Source organism: Mesocricetus auratus, unplaced genomic scaffold (assembly GCF_017639785.1).
Source record: "Mesocricetus auratus isolate SY011 unplaced genomic scaffold, BCM_Maur_2.0 Super-Scaffold_100046, whole genome shotgun sequence".
Lineage (NCBI taxonomy): Eukaryota > Metazoa > Chordata > Mammalia > Rodentia > Cricetidae > Mesocricetus > Mesocricetus auratus.
In genome coordinates this window covers 1,050,554-1,067,769 of record NW_024429223.1, presented here as the reverse complement: position 1 = coordinate 1,067,769, position 17,216 = coordinate 1,050,554, and the positions used below count along the sequence as shown (strand labels likewise).

The window sequence follows — 17,216 nt, the reverse complement described above, 5'->3', positions numbered from 1 at the left end:
AGTCCATGGGAACTAACTTCTGGCATCCCAAACTTCTGGATGTTATGGTTCCCCTGTAAACATGGTGTAGTGTTTGCATAGAGATAAACATTCTCTCATATGCTCCAACAGTTCCATCAAATGCCAAATGCTTTCTAGACTCCAGCTATCCATGTGAAGTGAGGAAGAGTTACCATCACCATTGTCAATTTCCAAGGTATCTCTAAACCTATATCATTCTCTCTAGTCCTGTGTACCCCATCTACTTCTGTCTCTATGCATATGACAAAACAGGACATATGATGTGGTAAATAATAGTTTATGGAATTACTGGTCAGGTGGGTGTGTTTGATCACCAATTCCAGAAACTTCTGTGGAATCTTAATTATTTTCTCCAAATAAGTTCATGTCATCTGCAGGTATATTTTATAGTGGATTGATTGACTACCTTTTAGTTCTTTGCTTTGCCTAATTGTTCTATCTAAGGCTCATAAGGGAATACTGAAGAGAAATGCTGATAGCAGCATTCTTGTGCTGAGCCTGATCTCAGAGGGAAAGCTGTCATTGTCCCCCCTGAGTAAAGAGTTGACGATAGGTATCCATATGTCCCTCTACTTCACTCACCTGTGTTTTACACCAAGTTTGGCTGTTTTAATCATTAAAATCTTTTCAATTTCATCCAATGTCTTTATTGATTTAGTCTTATGAGTTACATATTGAATCAGTTTTGTGATTCTTTCTCTCTCCATCTCTGTAGGTTCCGGACCTCTAGGAATTTATGTGCTTCATCTAGATCACTCAACAGTTAGCAAAAATACTGCTCTCAATATTCTTTATTTTTAACATTTTTAAAAATTTTAAATAGCTTGATTTACATGTGTGTGTGTGTGTGTGTGTGTGTGTGTCCTCCTATTGGGGAGACATCACAACCCCTAAGCATCAGAGGCCAATAATAAATAGTACTTGGAATGAGGAACGTCTTGTTGGTCATGGGAGATCAAGAGTTTCTGTCCCCCCCACCAAGGCCATTGCTTTTGCCCTTGGCTCTCTCCTAGAATTTGAAGATAGCTGTTTATTGTTAAATAAACCATTAACTGCTAGGACACAATGCTTGGAAAAGTCTAGCTGGATATTACCCTAAATACATCCTCCTATGGGTGAGACCTTACAGTATTTGGAGGTTCTATGCAATCTGACAACATAGGAAAACAATCAATAGGATGATCACATGACAAGGTGTCCGTTAAGGTACAAAAGTGGTACTTGTATGTTGGATATAACCAAAAACTGTCTAGTTGGCCACCTTGCTAGGAGGGAAATCATGCACTAGAAAACCACCAAAGAAATCCAAAACTTGTCCACATGCATAGAAAAATTTTCCATGGGTGTCCAGCCCTAATTGATTTATCTGTGACACTCTCCATTTTCTGAAGTTTAGGGAACATCTTGGAAGAGGAAGTTGAAAGATCGTAAGAATCGGAGAATCAGGACCTTTACTGTGAGATTGCGCCTTCTATTTATCAGAGGGAAGCTGCATCCAAGAAGTCTTAACCATGTGGGCATCTAAAGAGACCTGAGCAGTGGCAACCTCATGGAGCTCCACACCTAAATGAAGATCTATGTGCAATTAATGAGTGCTGAGAGAGAGTGTAGTTGTAGTTGACATTTTCTTTGAGCAGCTTAAAAGCTCCCAAATAAACACACAGAGACCTATTATTAATTATGAATACCCAGTTTTAGCTTAGGCCTCTCCCACTAGCTCTTATAACTTTATTTAATCTGTTTCTGTTAATCTATGTTCTGCCTTGGAGCTTTTTAACCTTTCATTCTGTCTGTGATACTTTGTTTCCCCCATGTTTGGCAGGCTGACCTCTGGTGTCCCCCTGACATTTCTTTCTCTCTCGCCTCTCTCTCTCTCTCTCTCTCTCTATTTCTTCCCTAAGTCTAGATTCATCTTTCTACTGACTCTCCCTGGCTAGAAGGTCCACTTATAACTCCTCCCTTGCTATTGGCCATTCGGCTTTTTATTAGACCAGTCAGATGATTTAGGCAGGCAAGGTAAAATGGAAACACATCTTTACATAGCTAAACAAATGCAACTCATCTTTATATACTTTAGTGTCCTGCAGTGTAAATATTCTACAACACAAGAAATACAATACATCTTTCAAAGTTAAACAAATACAACACATCTTTACATAGTCACAAAAATTCTACAAAATAAATAAATGCAACACATCTTTAAATAGTTGAACAGGTATTAAGTGAACCCATCAGATAGTATTTATATATTTATTGATTTATATATATAATACTAATTAAAGCATAATTCATTGAATTGAGAGAGGCAGTGAATGGCATTGGAGGAGGTACAGTGGAAGACTAAGGCGTGAAATGATGTAAATAAAATATGTATGCAGAAAAATTTCAAAAAATATTTTGAAAGCTTTAAAAGAGTGAAAGTAAGAGAGAGGTAGGAAGAGTGAGGGAATCAGAAATAGCTATCCTGAAGTGATCATAGAGGAAGGCCAAGGAACCTCTTCTGAGAGCATTCTCCATTTCAGACTGTATCAGTGAACAATCTTCTCCAGATTCCCAGAACAAAATAAATATCTGATCTTTTTTTTATCTCTAGAGGACCTGTAGGAAGTTTCACACCATGTGTTTAGTTCAGTGTATTGTAACTGACAAGGAACATGAAGGAGCCATGTATGGGAAACTGAGAGTAGCCAGGCTATACCCAGACATTACTACACTCTGTTCTTGAGTGAGCTGTCGGAGATGTGACCTACCTACGTTTGTGGGAATCTGGCCTAAAGATGCCGACCTGTTTCCTAACACAAAGGTGAGGAGACCGTGCCTTGGATGTGAACAGGAGGAGGGAAACTCAGAATGGCTGGAATGTAAGAGCTTGAGATGGTACTTGGAGTTTGTTCCTGTAGAGCACAGGGAGAGGATGGGGCAATGGTTTAGTATCAGGAAGCTCGTGGTGAACAATACATGGTAAGGTGTGGGGGAACAATATTGTTCCCTACTTAAAGCTAATCAACCTTGTCTTTTATATTCTGAAGACAGATGTTTCCAACTATGATAGAGTAACTCTTCAAATGAAAACCAGACCAGGGTGGGATACCGAGAGGTTCAGTTGGTAAAGACTTGCCAAGTCTGCTGCCCAGCTGACATACTGAGTCAATTCCAAGATTTCAGATGGTGGAAGGATAGAAACAATTCCCTCATGTCCTCTAACCTCCATATTCTACTCACTGATGTATACATTAGTAAACACACAGACACAAGCACACATGCACACACACACATACACAGACACACATTGTCTCCCTCTCATACCATAAAATGCACAAACATGTAAATTTTTGAAATAAAACTGTGTAATTATTAGTGTATTATGCTATCTACCAGCATGAGCTTCTCTCCAAAGGCAGTGTGCTAATAAAGTTGTCCATCCATCCATCGATCCACGTGTTCCTGGGCCTTTCCTAGGCACTGAAACTTTCCACAAAAGCAGGCAGAGTCCTGTCCTTGCAAAGCATTAGTTGCAGTGGATTACATGACAGACTGGAATACAGAAGGTAAAGTCAATGGTTGATTTTAACTGCAAATACAACAGAGCAAGAGAATGAAAAGGGAGTCTGGAGAGATGACTCAGCAGTTAGGAACACTTACTTCTCTCCTAGAGTACTTGAGCTATTTCCCAGCAGCCATCTTAGGAACCTTTAAAGCCCCACCTATCTCCATCTAGAGGGGATTCCACACAGCCCTCTGGACTCAGAGAGCTCCTGTACACACATGGCATGAAAGTGCACACATACATAAAATCTTGTAAATTAGAATTAAAATGAGAAACAGATGACCCAAAAACTCTAGAGGAAGCAGTAAGGGAATACACCCTCCCACACCCTATATGCTTTTGAGTGTGAGCACAGATGTGAAATCAGTTAGGGCGATTCATTTAGAATCTTGAGAATAGAATTCCATACAAGGTGAATGACATGGTTCAGAAGCACGGATTGAAAGGGGAGGTTGTGCCACATAACTTCTGTCTCTCAAGTTCTGAAGACATACTTATACACACACACACACACACACACACACACACACACACACGGAGGCAGACAGATAAACACACCTGCTTAATACACAGGACTCAGCATTCTACCACATGGAAAGATCCAAAGATTCCCATCTCTTTCTTTCAGCTTCAGTTTCAATTTATTTTTAAGGACTGCTTAAGGGTTTATTGAATGCATGTGTTCTTTGCATTTCCTGCATGCAGAGCCTGTAAAGCCTGGAAGAGTACTCAGACTCCCTAGAAATGGAGTTACAGGCAGTGGTGAGCTGCCCCGTTGGTGCTGGAAAATTGAAGCAGCACCAGCTAGAGAGTGATCAGTTCTCTCAACCCCTAAGCCATCTCTCCAGCTTCTAGGCTCACTTTCAATGTTACCTTCACCATACTGCTCAACTCATATTGACTTACTATTACACAATGCAGTGGAAAGGAAAACTGTCCTATGTGTTCTTAATGTGCCAGAGAATGTTCAAAGCTTTTACTGGTACAAAGAACTAACTGTGATTGATAGCCATGAACTGATGCATTTTATTTTATCTTATTTTTATTTTTTGGTTTTTACGAGACAGGGTTTCTCTGTATTGTTTTGGAGGCTGTCGGTCCAGCCCAGCCTCGAACTCACAGAGATCCACCTGCCTCTGCCTCCCGAGTGCTCGGATTAAAGGGAACTGATGCATTTTATAATAGCCAACAATCAAAATGAGCTGGGGCCTGCATACATTGACAGTGATGCCATGTACTCCAGTGGTATATAATGTTTCAGAATACCAATCAGATGAACACAGGAATTTTTACTCTACAAATCTGAAATGCCGAGGGTAAAACTGAAAAATCATGTGCATCTGTATCACACCTTTGATTAGTGTCCATGGTTCTTTTTGACATCTGTGTGCTACGTGGGGGTGTTTCTCCTTTGCACAAAGGAGATGATAATATCTGGCCGTGGCCTAGACCTTGTCAGTGTTTTGTGCCCACCTTGGGTTTGGGCATTTAGTGCAGTATACACCCAGTGTAAGCAAACTACTGTATTACTATCTTTTTTCTCAACACATGCTTCTGAAAGAGGAATTGTGATGGGGGTAGCTCAGGCAAATAATTAGAATAAGGCCATATTGTATGGATGGTCCTCACTATAAATGCAGCCATAAGAAAGTTCTCTGGTATGGGAGCAAGTTCCGACTGAGCAGAATATGTAATCTTATTAGAGAGGGAACCACTAGGAAGCCCTGACTCAAGATCATTGTCCCAGACTCCTGACTCCCAGTGACCTGCTAAATTGTGGGCAGAGTTGGAATCTGACCTTTTAGAGCTAACAGAGAAAAATGATTTATCAGCTGTCTGAATCTCCTAGATCATGGAACCAGTCAGTACACTGTCATGGGAGCCACAGTTAGGCTAGTTCGTATGGGAATCTCCTTATGAGTTTCAGCATGGAGAGCATAGCTGCAAAATGCCTATGTCTTTATTCAAGGGCTCTGATGGGCTTATGGTACTTCACAGGAATGCCAGATTCCCAAAGGGGAGGGAAAGAGAACCTGGGTCCTCCTGACACCTCATTGTGCTCAGGGATTAAGTCTAGAGACATCCCTTCCCCAGACAAATGGTTACAAGACACTGATGATCTAGACAATTGTGCTGCCCTAGTGTCAGGTCCCTGTTCAATTTAAGGCTGCGTTGTAGACAGTGCGACATTCATTAACCACGTGTCCTATATTTTGGAAACCATGATACAGAAAAAAATCCTGCCTTTGGCAAATTTTTGCTGAATTCTGGGACACCCCAGCCCAGCTACCAGACACTAAATCAGGTTTTCTGGTATTCAACTGTCTCAAGTCCCGGAAGATGTAGGACAGGGATTTGCTTTGTCTCTTCCAATAGATCTTGAATCTAACAGACTGCTCTGTCTGTTTAAGCTCACAGAGGTCACGTGTGGCAGATGAGAAGCACAAACTATTTGTTTCTAGTCATGTGTCTGGTGTCTCCACCCTGAGGGATGTCTGTGGGGCAGGAAGGAATTGTTTATCAGAGATTTTAGTCTTGGTCATCTACAGCTGAGGTGAACATCTGGTCTAGGAATCAACATAATTAACATTTAGAGTTGACTCTAAAACTAAGACAACTGCCTCTGAAGAATTTCTGCAGAATTCCAGAACTCTATAACTCACTTAATGGACAAGAAATCATGTAATTTCTGGTGTGCCACGGTCATTTCTCCTGGAAGGTAAAGGACAGGACTTTGCTTTATCCCTACCAATAGATCCTGCATCTAACACAGGGCTCCATTTGCACAGGGAATCACTACTCCAGGCAATTTTAGATCCTGCCTCTCATCATACCTCATTGTTCCCTATATCTAAATAGTCTTTGCAGAGATTTGCCTTGCATACTGGGTTTTGAAAAAGCATCTCAAATACCTAACCCAGATCTACCAAACAACCCTGGACCCATCAACTTGAATTTCCATGAATTCTTTCTCTCTACATTCTACAAGTCATATCTATCCCTGAAAAATCTACTAGAGTGGGCAGTAGACGCTGCTCCCTGGTTAAGAGCACTAGATACTCTTGTATAAGACCCAAGTTCAGCAAGTTCAGTTCCTAACACACACATGGAAGCTAACAAGCATCTGTAACTCCATTTTGGTTTTTCAAGACAGAGTTTCTCTGTATTTTTTTGGAGGATGCCCTGGAACTCACTCTGTAGACCAGGCTGCGCTCGAACTCAGAGATCTGCCTGCCTCTGCCTCTCGAGTGCTGGAATTAAAGGCATGAGCCACCAATGCCCGGCTGTGATTCTAACTTCTATAGGTGCCAGGAATACTTGTGACCCATATACATAAAAATTAAAAGAAAGGAAATAGCCAACTGTGTATGAAATACATATTTGTGTGAGACAGGGCAATATAGACCAGTGACAAAATAATGGTTCTGTTTGAAGCTTGGATATACCCCTTATCCTTCACTCTCCTAGATCATTTTGAGATTCATACTTTGTATTTTGGGTCTCTGTGCCTCACATCAGTCACCATCAAATACCTGGGAAGATTGGCCTATGCTTTGGTGAAGCCTGGGTAATTAGCTGAATTCCAGGCTTGCTCCTGATCTCAGGTATGAGATTTCTGTATACACATCATGTTCTGAAGACAGGGTTTAGGAGCTTTTCAGGGAAGCACAATGGGAACTATTTTTATATCCTATCTGTAGGTTATCCTTCAACAGCAAAGACTTGGAGGGCACTGGCCTAGATTGAATAGTGGAGATAAGTGCAGCTGGAGGTACATAGTATTCTGTGGTGCCAGGAAGGCAGCAGGTCAGTGAGTACCAGAAGAGACAATGAGGATCTTACTCCATCTTCTAGTTCTGTACCATAAAGTTCTGAAGCTCAGCTCAAACTGTTACTGCCGTAAAATAGAGAGGGCTCATCATCTCCAAACATTCAGGCCCTCCTGCATCTTCCTGGGAGTCATATACTGGATGGTTCCCAAATACATGGACTGGGGGTAAATGTTACAGAGACCAACACCACATGAAAGAGGCCTTTGCAAGAGTCAGAGGTTTTACAGGAGGCCATCTTCTCTCCATTGTCTGCACAGCACTGCTACCGAACGCCAACATCACAAGGGCAACCCCAACCCCACACAGAGGAGCATTAGCATACAATCCTGAGATTAAATATACTGTCTGTGGAGGCCAAATGGACAGAGCATGAGTCAGAAGGTAACTGTGTCACAGTTTACCAGTGTCACAATGACTTAGGATGTTATGAGTGTTGAATCTGAAACCTACTGAGTGCCAATAGAAATGATACAGTCCTCCTGAATGGTAGCTGAGGGTAAATTTGATTCCTTCATGACTGCAACTACCTAAACATGAGGAGTAGAGGATGGGGATGTCCTCTCACTTCATGACCCATGGACAGGGCATCCTTTGACACCCCAAAGAATACTGGGATTTGGTCAGGAATGGGGTTGAGGGCCCTTCTTGGTTGGTTTAGAAACAAGTTCCATCCAGTGTTGGAGGAATAAAGAGCATCTGGGAGTCAGTGAATGCATGAGAGTATAGTTCGGTCTCTTTAATGTTTATGCTGATTGTGATGGAATCTTTGGCCTTGTGTGTGGTAGATAAGCACCTTTCCACTAAGCTCCACACTGATTTGTGATTAGAATCTATTGAGTTTTGTTTGGATCATAGCCCAGAGAGATACTGTGTCTTTCTATAGATGGGACTTCCTCCTCCTTCCATTGATATCAGAAGTGACTTTATTCTGTTTTCAACATGTGCCCTATCAATTACACCTTAAACTGTTCTTTCCATGCAGGAAGAAACCTCTGTCTTTCCTGACATGAAGTCCCTCACCTATGTGTGTAGTCCTGATTGATTTATCAATGGCAACCTCTAGGACCCTTGTGAAAATACATTTCCTGAGCATTGCTATTAATAGAAACCACATAAGTGCCTACTACATAGAACTGGCACAGGGATCAATAGGACCACACATGAGAAAACTTCTTTCTTTGCTGAGGGGATCTACTCTAAACTTTGGGGATGAGACTTTTAGTTGTCTGGAAAGACACAGATGATTTCTAGCCCGTGTTTAACCAAACACATCTCAGGGCTTTCCTGAAACTCCGGAACTTGCACCAAATCATCTCTTTCTGCCTCTCTGATTTCTCCCAGGTATGGCCTGTGATGGGTGGAGATCTGAAAAATCCCATTGAGTTGGTGGAACATCACAGGGAGAGCTAGGGACCTGGAGGTCCAGTAGAATTCTTTCTGTCTCTAAACTGAGTTTTCATTTCCTTTCCTTTTCCTTTTATAATATCCACAGAAAGAATGTCCAGGGATTTGAAACATGTTCAGGTAAATTATCCAAAATAATGGGTTAAATATGCCTTAGATGGGGAACAAAAAGCTGCACAGAACTCTGCTCCCAGGCCTGTTCCTGTCTCAGGTGGAGACTGACTCATCTATGATGCCACTATACTTGGAATGGGAAATGAAGGTGCCCGGAAGGTAAATACTTGTCAGAATAGAACATGTTACTAATTTCAATGTTCTTCTTGGTGCTAAAATATCTCTGATTATCACCAAAGAGTCCCTTGGTTGAGATTGAAGGAAGTGAGAAAGGGAAACTATGTGTAGGCTGCATCTGAACTGTGTCCTGGCTTTTAAGATCCAGCTGTGTAAGGCTGTGGACACAAGCACATGTGAAGATCACCAACTGTAATGATGGATACACCCTTGGAGAACAGGGAGTATCCTTTCCAAGTTAGCATTTACTGTCAAACTGACATAGCCTAAAGTCACAGATACAGGGTTAAAAGAGACTCTTTTCCAGGTCACTCTGTCTTGATCTACATATACACAGACACACAGACACACGCACACCATACATAGATAAATAGACAGACAGGCAAAGAGAACTGGAGAGAAAGAAAGACAGAGAGAGAGAGAGACAGAGACACACACAGAGATAGATAGATAGATAGATAGAGAGATTGTAAATGATACTACAAGCAGCTTTCCTCAGTAACTGCCTCCAGGTTTCTATCTTGAGTGTCTACCCTGACTTTCCTCAATGATGGATTTGACCTGAGTCAGGTCTGTAAATTATTTGCTCCACCAAGGTGCTTTTGGTCAGGACATTTATTAACAACAGTAGAAGTAAATTTAGAAGAAATAATTTTCTGGGACATCTACAAAGAACTTTCATTTGGATCCCATGTGGTTTTCTATCTTCATGTCCAAATTCCACAGCATCATATGGGCAAATTGATCCAAAGAAATAGGCACAAAAGATGGATCTACCAAGAGCAGGAGTGGCCTTCATGAAAGCATGTTGTCCTTAGATTCAAGAGAAAGTCCCAGGATTTTCCTTGAAAATTTGGAAGTACATGGCTCTGTCTATGGATGTCCATATCTTATGTGTATTCAGTTTCTGCTGATGGACTAAAAGTTCCAAGAAAAATCTCCCAATAACCCTAGGCTTACCAGCAACTAGGATGAATAAGGATGTCTAGAGAGCTATGGCAAACATCATGATTGTACCCACAATGAACTTGTGCCCAGGTATCAGTTAAGCTCACAGCATTTGAGACTGATCACCATTCCTATTTTAGCCTCAGACAAGTGCTTCATGTTCCTAATGCTCTCAAAGGTACGAGATCTAGTCATATAATCAACATTTAGGAAATTATTTCCATGCGACACCAACTTTAATTGAACCGAGGTTTTCATCTCCATCCCCAAATCCCAGAGGTTGCTTTTATAAGCCTTCTCTGGCTTACTGTCTGCTACTTGTGTTTCTGAGCAGGTTGCTCTTCCAGGAGCTCCTGTGTAATCCCTGTATCCTGTCATTTCTCATGGTATAAAGACAGACTTTCCAGAGTGTAGTTATCCAGAAAGAATACAAGCATTGCAGAGGAACCAAGGGGAATGTGGGCAGATATGAAGTAGAGATCACCAAAGCAAGAATTAGGAGTAGCTACTCAAGACCCTTCATGTGATGATGAAGCTCACAGTCCTCTTAACCAGGGCACACAGGTGACCTCCTCCCACACATTCAGAACGTGAAACTTCTGAATAATTGATCCTGGTGTTCTGCTCACGACTGGTGAAATGGATGGTGGTAGCTGAGTTCTCTTTCACAGGTATCGGTAAGCAGGTCCCTTTCTAGCCTTTATAGGGATCTCTGTCACATTCCTGCTGGAAGTAAATTCTGCCTTTCCAAAGCACACAGAGGTAACTAGGCACTTAGCTGGGTTTCTATGTCAAAAAGGACCAATAGAAAGGACTGGAGAGAGTCCTGTCTCCTTGATACTGACAGACCCAAGGCTAAGGACATGGCAAAGGTCATTTCTATGGTGTTGTTAAGAAGAGACTTAACAGCTTTATTGCTCGCCGTGCAGTCTGCAGGACTGGGACATAAAGAGAGAAAAGGGAAGGAAGATCGAGAACAGAAGAAAGAGGGAAATGAACTGTTGTGTCTCATACAGTCATTGTCCACAACCAATGGGATTCTAGGAGGTGTTCCTACCTGGGGAAATCTCAGATAAAAGGAAGGAAGGACAGCAGAGCTGAAACCAAGACAGCAGAGCGTGGCAGCGGTGGGCGCTGGAGCTGAAGTTCTTCTCCACAGAAGGAGCACAGAGCAGGCAAACGGAGCTGTGATGGACTCCACTGCACTTCCCTGCATAGCTTCCTCCTTCTGGCAGGGGTTCCGGCTCACAGGTGAGGAGGCCACTCTCTGAATGTGAGGGAGGAGAGGTAGCTCAGAGCCTTCTGAAGTCTCCCAAAGAAAACAATATCCTGAGGAGGGACTCAGGGTTTCTGTTTTCAGTTTGAGGGGAAAGAACAGAGTCAGGGGCAGACGTTCATCATCAGAAAGTTTTCAATTATATGAGATAGTAAAATTGAGAAAAGGTCCCATTGTTCTCTACTCTGACCTAATCACATTGACAACTATATATTGAGGACTGATGTCCCCAACCATGAGAAGGTGGCTATAAAATTAAAAATCAAACTTGGGAGAGCCTTTGAGTTGATTCAATGGTAATGGTGCTGGCTGACAAACCTATGACTTCAGTTAAATATTAAACACCCACAAGGTGTCTTACCCCTGTGTGCATGCTATGCACACACTCACCTATATACAGAGGCATACAAGTGCGTCCACGCACATTTACTGCCACACACACACACACACACACACACACACACACACACACACACACCCCATATACAAATAGAGAAAAATAAAACTCTTTTATTAAAGGTATCATTAGCTCCAGACATGAAGAGTTTTAGAAATATATACCTGGATAGAAAGATCCTGGGACATGAATTCGCCATTTATCCAAAGGTACCCAAGCTTTTATCAGGCATCAGGCATCAGGGCCCCCCAAACATGTCTGGCTCATCTTAGTTCTCATAAATACCTGGTCTAGTGGGCTGAAAGACATGCCTGCAAAACTGTCTAGGGCAGTCTGTAGGTCGATATTTCTGTTCCAGAAGCCAGCTCTCAAATAAATGACAGCGAGAGTTATTATTAATTATGAAAGCTTGGCTGAAAGCTTAGACTCACTTTTTTTAGAGTTTTATTTATTTTAATTTTAATTTTAAATAGCTTGTTTTACATGTCAATCCCAGTTCCCTCTCCTTCCCCTCCTCCCGCACCCCTCCATCCCTCCCATCCTCCCACCCTATTGCCAATTCCTTCCACATAGGGGATATCTGGAGTCTGTCATTTCACTCGGGGTAGGGTCCAGGTACTCCCCTAAGAGTCCAGGCAGAGAGAGCAACCCTCTTTGTGTTATGGACACATGATGTCTGTTAGTATTCGAGGGATAAACACTGCTTAGACTCACCTTTAACTAGTTATTATAACTTAAGTTAGCTCACTTGTATTAATTTACTTTTGCTTCATTAATTTATTACCTTTACTTTATACTGCCCATGCTGTTTTCCTGCTTCTTCCATCTTGTCAACTCTCCACATCTTCACCCTCCTCCTTCCTAGTATCCTCCCTACCCCCAAATCCTACCTAGCTATTGGCTGTCCATCTTTTTACTAAACCAATCTGAGTAGCAAATCTTCACAGTGTACAAAAAGATTATTTCACAACATTTCCCTCCTTTGTCTAAATATGAAGGAAAACTTTTAACTCCAACATAATAAAACAATAAACAATAAGCACAGTGATCAGGTCAGAACTACATTTACAATGTCCAGTCCATTTGTATTTGACAAATTAGAGAAAATACTTTTTTGTTTTGTCTGGATGAGTCTAAAGCTCTATACATAATTTGACTTCTATCATAACTAGGGAAAACTATGACTATATAGTCTTCAACTCCATCAAAGAACAACCCATGATCCCTATCAATCTGGAAGGAATTTACAGCCCTTTGTTTCCTATGGAAACAAAGCATAACCTCTCCTAAAAGACAACACATTGTCTAACTTCCATTTTGAAGTTAAGTCTCTCTCTCTATATATATGTATATATATATTATAGACATATGTGTTTAATTTAGTAGTTTCCATAATTCAATGTCTCTCAGAAGCTATTGCATGCTTTGCACATCAGCATTTAAAAAAATTCAAAGTTAACAAGACACCACAGAGGATCCAGACTTCTTGTGCATTGTGGCCTTACATGGCTTGTTTTCCTATTACTCTCTTTCCAAAGACTTTATCATTCTTAAACTATATTTTTCTATAACTGTCTATACCCATTTCCTTAAGACTATGCACATTGTACAGAACCCTGTAATGTGTTTAGAGGATTTTTCCATCTGAACCTACTTTACTGCATATCTGTAACTTTTTCTCTCTTCATGAGAAAAATCTTAAACCTATCACATTGCTTAGTTCATGAAGTACTTGTAATCAAGCATGTAGGCAGCTTCTTGGATATGTGCCTACTTACTGCAACTGGCACGACAGACATGATATTAGGAAGCCATTTTGCCTCTGTTTTTGTGTGTTTAGAAACTTTATTTAAACTTCCTCAGGTTTTATGTAGGAATACATGGCCAGACATTAGCTGCTATTTTCAGTCAGATTTTTCTGTCCAAGCAGACAGATCCAAAATGAACAACATGGGGATGTATTATTAATTATGAAAGCTCAGCCGATAGCTTAGGCTTGTTTCTAACAATCTCTTATAACTTAAATTAACCCATATTTGTTAATGTGCTTTTGGCCTTGTGGCTTTATTAGTTTTACCCTGCAGTGCCCAAGCTGTTTTCCTGTCTCCCCCCCCCACCGCTTTCTAGCTGTTGACTTTCTGTGTTTCCACCCTACTTCTGCCCAGCATCCTCTCTGCCTTGAAAATATTGCCTAGTTATTGGCCATTCAACTTCTTATTAAATCTACTTTACTTATACATCTTAACAGTGCACAAAAATATTATTCCACAATAGTCAGAGAATGGGGGCCAAAGAGGGAACAGAACAAGGAAGAAGAAAGTGAGAACCCAGGTTCTCTAGACAAAGAGGGGAGGGGAAACATCACCTCAGCCCGTATACCCTGAATATAAGCAGGAACCTGAGGTGAGCCCTGTAGGTACTTGAGGGGAAAGTTCCACACAGAGAAAGCAACTGGTTTAGGGTCACTGAGAGAGCAGAGGTCGTGTTGCTCACTGCCTCCAAGTATGATGGTCGCGCTCTCACCCAACTAGCTAGGCTGAGTGATAAGCATGTCTTCCCATACAGAGGTCCAAATGTTCATGGATTCCTCTCTTCCTTTCTAGCCTCCCTTTTAATCTTCTGGCTGACTTCTACATTTGCCCAGCTCACCATTGAATCAATGCCACCAATTTCTGCTGAAGGCGATAATGTTCTTCTGTTTGTTCATAATCTGCCTGAGAATGTTCAAGCCTTTTCCTGGTACACAGGAGTTATGGTGCTCAAGAGCCGTGAGATTGCAAGATACGCGAAAGCTACCAATTCATGTGTGCTGGGAACTGCACACAGTGGTAGAGAGACAATATTCAGTAACGGATCTCTGCTGATCAAGAATGTCACCAGGAAGGACTCGGGTTACTACCTCCTACAGACTCTTGATACAAGCTTGAAATCTGAAATAACACGTGTGGAGTTTTTTGTACATAGTAAGTCATTCTTTGCAATCTCTGGTTATAGTTGGGTTCGTTTCATTGTACTTGCACAGGACTGTCAAGTGTGACCTTGGTGTATCTTTTTATACATTGTGTCCCCATGTTGTGGCTTGAGGATTTATTTCAGGACATGCATTGTAGAGACAAACTGCCGTAGATCATAACCCCTCACCTGACACCAGAGAGGACCTGTGCTGGGCAACTCAGTCAAGAATTTCAGCTTCAGCACAGACTCTTGCAGCTGTCACCATGAACATAGATCTGGGTTTGGGAAAAGATGAGGAAACCATGGGACTTCCTGTGTCCCTCAATCCAAACCACTGTCCTAATCTCAGATCAGAGTAAGGAATGACAACAGGGCTTGTAGGAAGTGCTGTAGCTAATATTTTCTCCAGCAAGGAAGAACAGAGCAGACAGTGGAGGCTAAGAAGCCACCCTCCACATCTCCCTGCAAATGGTACACAAAATGACAGGAACTCCTGCTATGGGTTCTTAGACCATCCACTACCATCTGTGGGAGGGGCTTCATTCAGAGGTGGCCTAGAGTTTTCTGAAGAGGATAAGGGCCTGAGAGGAGACTCAGGATTTCTCTTTTCTGGTGTAGAGGAAGAGATACAACAAGGGAAACAGGCTCAGCAGCATGAAGTTCTTGATTGGCAGAAAACAGTAAATAGAGGGTGAAAAGTTTGATTGTTCTTTGATTAAGTTAATCACCTTGGCAACTATATTCTGAAGACTAATTTCCTATCTATTCAAAAAGAAAAGCAAACTGCAGTGGGCCATTGAGATGACCTAGTGGAAATGGATACTTGCTATTGGCCTTAATGACCTAAGTTCAATCCTCATATCCCACAAATTGGAAGGAGAGAGTTGAATAACACACACTGTCCTCTGACCTGCACATAGGTACTGTGGCATGCACCCACTTATAAACACTTGTTCATCATTGATGCGCACATGTACCCCTCCCCCCCACAAAGAGAAATTAAACTATAAAATCAAACTTGGGTATAAAATACTGTAATTAGCTTGGAATTTGGCAATTTGGTAAATTACTACATGGAGACACAGTGACAAGAAGTGTGTATGCATTCATTCATTCATTCACTCATTCATTTCCTCATTGAGTCATTTAAAAACATTCCAAAAATATCAAACTGGTCCCTGGCAACAAATTTCTAGTAGTGGATTACAAGACACATGAAAAGGGCATCAAGAAGGTAACACAGAGGGACTACTGTAAAATAATTAAGAGCATCAAGGCTCAGATTCTGTCAAGGAAGAGGTCATTAGAGGCTCATTCTTTCATGTGCTCTGGCTATGAACATGGATCTGAGGGTAGTGAGGGCTGAGTCATGCAGACAAAAGAGGAGAAAGTTCCACCCAAAGGGAATGACATGTTCAATGGCACTGAGGGTGTGGAGATCATTTTTCTGACCTCTACCAAGCTGGATAGACATAGCCTCACCCAACCACCAAAGCCAAGCGATGCATATACCAACTCAAGACTCAAAGACCCATCTTCCCACCAAATGCTAAATATTCATTATTGATAGGTTTATTTTTATTTCTTTCTAGCCCCAATTTTCGGCTTCAAGAAGCATGCCATGCCCTCCAAACTCACAATTGAGTTGGTGCCACCAGTGGTTGCTGAAGAAGACAATGTTCTTTTACTGGCTCGTAATCTGCCAGACAAGCTTCAAGGCTTTGCTTGGCACAAAGGGGTACTTCCACTCGACCACTTCAAGATAGCAAGCCATGCAATCCTGATTAATTCAAGCATGTTGACACACAAATATTATGGTAGAGCAACAATATATACCAATGGATCCCTGCTACTCCAGAATGTCACCCAGAAAGACAGTGGAATTTACACTTTACGAACCATATCTGCAGATTTGAGATCAGAATGGGCCATTGTGAACCTCCAAGTAAATAGTAAGTGATTCTTTGTGACTCCTGCATGTTAAGGAGTACCTATTCTACTCTACTCCCACAGGACAGCGAAGCATGGACTGTGCATATCTCTTCTCTACACTGTATCTTCTCACTAGAGCTTTCATGCAGAGAACCCAGGCTTGTAAGAAAAACAAGATGAATTAAGTCTGTAAAAAACTGCTTAAGAAAATGATTTTAAAGATTTGGGTAATAGGCATTCAGAATACATCACAGCCACGTTCCAAGAAGCCAGGTCCATCTGCAACAGGATATGGCACCATTATCCTAAGTTGAACATGTGTCAACATGAAATGTATAAGAGTAAGGTGGCATGGAGGATTGAGAATTGGTTTCTGGGCATCTGAGTCAGATTCCCAGCACTGAAGGTTATAGGTAGCTATTAACTCAAGTTTTGAAAATGAACCCTAATTGTAATGAGAAGGCAAGGATATTGGAGATATAGGATCACCATGCAGACACAAAGTAATACTACAGACACAAAGTGGATCTGGCTCAAGGGAAAAACTTGTGCTAAAAAAGCAGAGAAGCATGGATGTGGATACAAAATCTTCTTGAAGCCCAGATGATTCCA

General features: G+C 41.6%; 1 protein-coding gene across 1 annotated transcript; it reads left to right on the top strand.

The window, feature by feature from the left end:
• The first annotated feature begins 11,234 nt into the window (after positions 1-11,234).
• Positions 11,235-16,632, top strand: LOC101838257 (carcinoembryonic antigen-related cell adhesion molecule 3-like). The gene is made up of 3 exons (XM_005081888.1): positions 11,235-11,295; positions 14,321-14,680; positions 16,265-16,632. The coding sequence occupies exons 1-3, from the start codon at positions 11,235-11,237 to the stop codon at positions 16,630-16,632; spliced, it is 789 nt and encodes a 262-aa protein (XP_005081945.1).
• Positions 16,633-17,216: the final 584 nt, after the last annotated feature.

Excerpts from the sequence above, each read along its gene's own strand:
- LOC101838257 (XM_005081888.1), top strand. The coding sequence starts at position 11,235 with ATGGACTCCACTGCACTTCCCTGCATAGCTTCCTCCTTCTGGCAGGGG. Across the intron at positions 11,296-14,320 it reads GCAGGGGTTCCGGCTCACAG|CCTCCCTTTTAATCTTCTGG; the intron begins GTGAGGAGGCCA and ends CTTCCTTTCTAG. Across the intron at positions 14,681-16,264 it reads TGTGGAGTTTTTTGTACATA|CCCCAATTTTCGGCTTCAAG; the intron begins GTAAGTCATTCT and ends ATTTCTTTCTAG.